The 7,014-nt window shown below is 45.9% G+C and overlaps 1 protein-coding gene across 11 annotated transcripts in view; it reads left to right on the forward strand.

Annotated features, from left to right (window-relative positions):
• The window catches only part of LOC127924396 (NACHT, LRR and PYD domains-containing protein 12-like), a 30,761-nt gene that overhangs the window by 23,493 nt on the left and 254 nt on the right, over positions 1 to 7,014 (forward strand). For 10 of the 11 annotated variants that reach the window (XM_052509131.1, XM_052509132.1, XM_052509133.1 and 7 more), the window contains 3 exons: positions 4,861 to 5,034; positions 5,933 to 5,979; positions 6,343 to 7,014. The exon at positions 6,343 to 7,014 is cut by the window's right edge and continues 254 nt beyond it. In XM_052509131.1, coding sequence (XP_052365091.1) covers positions 4,861 to 5,034; positions 5,933 to 5,979; positions 6,343 to 6,872 — 751 coding nt within the window. In that variant the 3' untranslated portion in view covers positions 6,873 to 7,014. The remainder of the gene's footprint in view (positions 1 to 4,860; positions 5,035 to 5,932; positions 5,980 to 6,342) is intronic. The other variant, XM_052509140.1, reaches the window with a different exon arrangement.

The raw sequence follows: 7,014 nt of genomic DNA on the forward strand, positions 1-7,014 counted from the left end.
AACGACAGGGTGTTGTCCAGGATCACGCCAAGGTTCTTAGCGCTCTGGGAGGAGGACACAGTGGAGTTGTCAACCGTGATGGCGAGATCATGGAACGGGCAGTCCTTCCCCAGGAGGAAGAGCAGCTCCGTCTTGCCGAGGTTCAGCTTGAGGTGGTGATCCGTCATCCACACTGATATGTCTGCCAGACATGCAGAGATGCGATTCGCCACCTGGTCATCAGAAGGGGGAAAGGAGAAGATTAATTGTGTCGTCTGCATAGCAATGATAGGAGAGACCATGTGAGGTTATGACAGAGCCAAGTGACTTGGTGTATAGCGAGAATAGGAGAGGGCCTAGAACAGAGCCCTGGGGGACACCAGTGGTGAGAGCGCGTGTTGAGGAGACAGATTCTCGCCACGCCACCTGGTAGGAGCGACCTGTCAGGTAGGATGCAATCCAAGCGTGGGCCACGCCGGAGATGCCCAACTCGGAGAGGAGGATCTGATGGTTCACAGTATCGAAGGCAGCCGATAGGTCTAGAAGGATGAGAGCAGAGGAGAGAGAGTTAGCTTTAGCGGTGCGGAGCGCCTCCGTGATACAGAGAAGAGCAGTCTCAGTTGAATGACTAGTCTTGAAACCTGATTGATTTGGATCAAGAAGGTCATTCTGAGAGAGATAGCGGGAGAGCTGGCCAAGGACGGCACGTTCAAGAGTTTTGGAGAGAAAAGAAAGAAGGGATACTGGTCTGTAGTTGTTGACATCGGAGGGATCGAGTGTAGGTTTTTTCAGAAGGGGTGCAACTCTCGCTCTCTTGAAGACGGAAGGGACGTAGCCGGCGGTCAGGGATGAGTTGATGAGCGAGGTGAGGTAAGGGAGAAGGTCTCCGGAAATGGTCTGGAGAAGAGCGGAGGGGAAAGGGTCAAGCGGGCAGGTTGTTGGGCGGCCGGCCGTCACAAGACGCGAGATTTCATCTGGAGAGAGAGGGGAGAAAGAGGTCAGAGCACAGGGTAGGGCAGTGTGAGCAGAACCAGCGGTGTCGTTTGACTTAGCAAACGAGGATCGGATGTCGTCGACCTTCTTTTCAAAATGGTTGACGAAGTCATCTGCAGAGAGGGAGGAGGGAGGGGGAGGAGGATTCAGGAGGGAGGAGAAGGTGGCAAAGAGCTTCCTAGGGTTAGAGGCAGAAGCTTGGAATTTAGAGTGGTAGAAAGTGGCTTTAGCAGCAGAGACAGAAGAGGAAAATGTAGAGAGGAGGGAGTGAAAGGATGCCAGGTCCGCAGGGAGGCGAGTTTTCCTCCATTTCCGCTCGGCTGCCCGGAGCCCTGTTCTGTGAGCTCGCAATGAGTCTGTGAGCTCGCAATGAGTCGTCGAGCCACGGAGCGGGAGGGGAGGACCGAGCCGGCCTGGAGGATAGGGGGCATAGAGAGTCAAAGGATGCAGAAAGGGAGATAGGTTGGAGAAGGTTTGAGCAGAGGGAAGAGATTATAGGATGGAAGAGGAGAGAGTAGCGGGGGAGAGAGAGCGAAGGTTGGGACGGCGCGATACCATCCGAGTAGGGGCAGTGTGGGAAGTGTTGGATGAGAGCGAGAGGGAAAAGGATACAAGGTAGTGGTCGGAGACTTGGAGGGGAGTTGCATTGAGGTTAGTGGAAGAACAGCATCTAGTAAAGATGAGGTCGAGCGTATTGCCTGCCTTGTGAGTAGGGGGGAAGGTGAGAGGGTGAGGTCAAAAGAGGAGAGGAGTGGAAAGAAGGAGGCAGAGAGGAATGAGTCAAAGGTAGACGTGGGGAGGTTAAAGTCGCCCAGAACTGTGAGAGGTGAGCCGTCCTCAGGAAAGGAGCTTATCAAGGCATCAAGCTCATTGATGAACTCTCCGAGGGAACCTGGAGGGCGATAAATTATAAGGATGTTAAGCTTGAAAGGGCTGGTAACTGTGACAGCATGGAATTCAAAGGAGGCGATAGACAGATGGGTAAGGGGAGAAAGAGAGAATGACCACTTGGGAGAGATGAGGATCCCGGTGCCACCACCCGCTGACCAGAAGCTCTCGGGATGTGTGAGAACACGTGGGCGGACGAAAGAGAGCAGTAGGAGTGGCAGTGTTATCTGTGGTGATCCATGTTTCCGTCAGTGCCAAGAAGTCGAGGGACTGGAGGGAGGCATAGGCTGAGATGAACTCTGCCTTGTTGGCCGCAGATCGGCAGTTCCAGAGGCTACCGGAGACCTGGAACTCCATGTGGGTCGTGTGCGCTGGGACCACCAGATTAGGGTGGCCGCGGCCACGCGGTGTGGAGCGTTTGTATGTTCTGTGCAGAGAGGAGAGAACAGGGATAGACAGACACATAGTTGACAGGCTACAGAAGAGGCTACGCTAATGCAAAGGAGATTGGAATGACAAGTGGACTACACGTCTCGAATGTTCAGAAAGTTAAGCTTACGTAGCAAGAATCTTATTGACTAACATGATTAAAATGATACAGTACTGCTGAAGTAGGCTAGCTGGCAGTGGCTGCGTTGTTGACTTTGTAGGCTAGCTGGCAGTGGCTGCGTTGTTGACACTACACTAATCAAGTCGTTCCGTTGAGTGTAATAGTTTCTACAGTGCTGCTATTCGGGGGCTAGCTGGCTAGCTAGCAGTGTTGATTACGTTACGTTGCGTTAAAAGAATGACAATAGCTGGCTAGCTAACCTAGAAAATCGCTCTAGACTACACAATTATCTTTGATACAAAGACGGCTATGAAGCTAGCTATGTAGCTAGCTACGATCAAACAAATCAAACCGTTGTACTGTAATGAAATTAAAATGAAATTGAAATTAAATGAAAATGTGATACTACCTGTGGAGCGAAGCGGAATGCGACCGGGTTGTTGAGTTCTATTCAGTAGACGTTGGCTAGCTGTTGGCTAGCTAGCAGTGTCTCCTACGTTAAGGACGACAAATAGCTGGCTAGCTAACCTCGGTAAATTAAGATAATCACTCTAAGACTACACAATTATCTTGGATACGAAGACAGCAAAGACAGCTATGTAGCTAGCTAACACTACACTAATCAAGTCGTTCAGTTGAGTGTAATAGTTTCTACAGTGCTGCTAATCAGTGGATGTTTGCTAGCTGGCTAGCTGCTGGGCAGAGCAGTGAAGACTACGACGAAATACGATAATTACACAATTATCTTTGATACAAAGACGGCTATGTAGCTAGCTAAGAAGAAATTGCTAAGATTAGACAAATCAAACCGTTGTACTATAATGAAATGTAATGAAAAAAAAAGTTATACTACCTGCGGAGCGAAATGCTGATGCGACCGCTCGCTCCAACCCGGAAGTAGCTGTGATTCAGTCATCATTTGTATTAATCATAGCATCATCAGGATTAGTTTAGTAGTGCTTAGAAACATGTTACTCACTCTACTCACTAAGACAGAAAATTACTCTAGTCATGAATCACAATTGTTTTAATGAACATAAAAAACCCAAAACAACCAGAACAAACTGTAAATGCAACAAACGAGTTTGTCACGACTTCCAACGAGGTCGGTCCCTCTCCTTGTTCGGTCGGCGTTCGGTGGTCGACGTCACCGGCCTTCTAGCCATCGCCGATCCACTTTCATTTTCCATTTGTTTTGTCTTTGTTTTACACAGCTGGTTTCATTTCCCCAAATACATGTTCATTATTTAACCCTCTTTTCCCCTTTGTTTTTGTGCGTGATTGTTTTCTGTCTCGGTAGAATATTTGAATTACTTGTGTTAGTCATCTCTGCTGTCCTGCGTCTGACTCCTCTGCACCAGCTACACCCAGATCATTACAGAGTTTCAGTCACAAGCTTGATGAAGTCATTGCGTTCAAGGAATATCGGACCAAATACTCAACTTTTGACTATTTTAATACACTGAAAGTTAATTGGACAGAATACTTGTGACTTCTTCAAATGGGGGACTAGATACATAAAGTGATTTTATTTCAAAATGTGAAAATGTTGAAACAGATATGTATTAAAATATCCTCAAATAAAAGGTGACATTATAAACTGTCACCTCATATGAAACATTTGATCTGAAATCAAAAATGTTGGAGTATAGAGACACATTTAAAATGTCAGCTTCACTGTCTAAATAGATATGGTGTGGACTGTATACTCAATACAATCTAAACCTGATACCTCACTGTCTAAATAGATATGGTGTGGACTGTATACTCAATACAATCTAAATCTGATACCTCACTGTCTAAATAGATATGGTGTGGACTGTATACTCAATACAATCTAAATCTGATACCTCACTGTCTAAATAGATATGGTGTGGACTGTATACTCAATACAATCTAAATCTGATACCTCACTGTCTAAATAGATATGGTGTGGACTGTATACTCAATACAATCTAAACCTGATTCCTCACTGTCTAAATAGATATGGTGTGGACTGTATACTCAATACAATCTAAATCTGATTCCTCACTGTCTAAATAGATATGGTGTGGACTGTATACTCAATACAATCTAAATCTGATACCTCACTGTCTAAATAGATATGGTGTGGACTGTATACTCAATACAATCTAAATCTGATTCCTCACTGTCTAAATAGATATGGTGTGGACTGTATACTCAATACAATTTAAATCTGATACCCCACTGTCTGTCTTCTGACTGATATTGCTTTTTAAACTGGTCTGGTCAGTCTACTATAATACTTGTTCTATCTGAGGAAATACTTTGATAATTTATAATTTATAATAATGGCACATTAATATATGAATAGATACGGCAGCTTTCAGGACAGTGATATATCTGAAAATGTAGAAAAAAATATACTGCCACTATTTTCACCTCCAAAGAATATCAGTGTGGTTTTAATATGATTTGACTCTTTGCAGGCTGTCACGCTGTCTAGTCACAGAGGAAGGCTGTGCTTCTCTGGTCTCAGCTCTGAGGTCAAACCCCTCACACCTGAAAGAGCTGGACCTGAGCTACAATCACCCAGGAAAATCAGGAGTCAGACTGCTCTCTGCTAGACTGGAGGATCCACACTGCAGACTGGAGAAACTCAAGTATGTAGAGGGTTTATGTCAATGTTCATATCAGACATGTTGGACTTATCAGGATAGTTAAGACAAACAGTCTGACCACCACTTGGACAAAGTTGTATGCTGACAGTGTGTGTGAGTTCAGTGTGTGTGTGTGTGTGTGTGTGAGTTCAGTGTGTGTGTGTCCAGTGTGTCCAGTGTGAGTGTTTGTGTGTGAGTCCAGTGTATTTGTGTGTGTGTGAGTTCAGTGTTCAGTGAGATCAGTGTGTCTCTCAATGACACGCACACCCTGGACACACACACACTGGACACACACATACACACACTGGACACACACATACACACACTGGACACACACATACACACACTGGACACACACTCTCTGGACACACACTCTCTGGACACACACACTCTGGACACACACACACTCTGGACACACACACACACACTGGACACACACACACACACTGGACACACACACACTGGACACACACACACACTGGACACACACACACTGGACACACACACACTGGACACACACAGACACACACTGGACACACACACACAGGACACACACTGGACACACACACACAGGACACACACAGACACACACTGGGACACACACAGGACACACACAGACACACACTGGGGACACACACAGGACACACACAGACACACACTGGGGACACACACAGGACATACACAGACACACACTGGGGACACACAGACACACACAGACACACACTGCACACACACACACACTGGACACACACAGACAAACTGGACACACATGCTGGACTCACATACACACACACACACAGTATACACACACACACACACAGACAAACATTTGCTTGATATATGCTGTGTGTGTGTGTGTGTGTCCCTCAATGACTGTCTGTTCTTCTGCTTACCGCTACAGTGTGGAACATGGTGGAGAGAACAGAATGAAACCTGGGATTAGAAAATGTGAGTGTTGACTGCTGTGAAGAATATGACTAAGAATAAGTCTTAATTCAAGTAAAGTCAAAGACTATCATCATTACTGACTTGGTCATATTAAATATCAGCTGTAGTTCTACAGAAGCAGAAATCAGGGACACCAAAGATTACAAAGAGTTGATTTGACTGTGTGTGTGTAATTAATGTGAATAATTGTGTTTTATATTACCATACAGTATAACATATGATCATTCAACAAGTCTCAAGTTACCTTAACTTCTCCTTTTGATACCTAGAAACATCTACATTAAATGAATTAGTGAAAAGTGAGTTAACATTCTAATGTGAATGACGATGATTTCTAATATTGTGTCTGGTTTCATCCATTAGATGTCTGTGATCTCACACTGGACCTAAACACAGTAAACAGACACCTCTCTCTGTCTGAGAGGAACAGAAAGGTGACATGGAGGAGAGAGGAGCAGCCGTATCCTGATCACCCAGAGAGATTTGAGGACTGTGAACAGGTTCTGTGTAGAGAGGGTCTGACTGGGCGCTGTTACTGGGAGGTAGAGTGGAGTGGGGGGGCTGTTATAGGAGTGACATATAAAGGAATCAGCAGGAGAGGAGGTGATGACTGTTATCTTGGATACAATGACAAGTCCTGGAGTCTGTCCTGCTATGACAACAGTTACATTGCCAGGCACAATAGTAATCTCACTACCATAGACATCCCCTCCTCCAGCTCCCACAGAGTAGGAGTGTATCTGGACTGGCCAGCCGGCACTCTGTCCTTCTATAGAGCCTCCTCTGACACACTGACCCACCTGATCACATTCACCTCCACATTCACTGAGCCCCTCTATCCAGGGTTTAGGGTTTATGTTTGTGTTGACTCCTCAGTATCCCTCTGTCAGTGATACACACACACACACACACACACACACACACACACACACACACTGGACTCACACTTGACACACACACCTGCTGGACACACACACTGGGAAAAGACACACACACACACACTGGACACACACACACTGGACAGACACACACACA

The sequence above is a fragment of the Oncorhynchus keta genome, unplaced genomic scaffold, assembly GCF_023373465.1.
Source record: "Oncorhynchus keta strain PuntledgeMale-10-30-2019 unplaced genomic scaffold, Oket_V2 Un_contig_398_pilon_pilon, whole genome shotgun sequence".
Classification (NCBI taxonomy): Eukaryota; Metazoa; Chordata; class Actinopteri; order Salmoniformes; family Salmonidae; genus Oncorhynchus; species Oncorhynchus keta.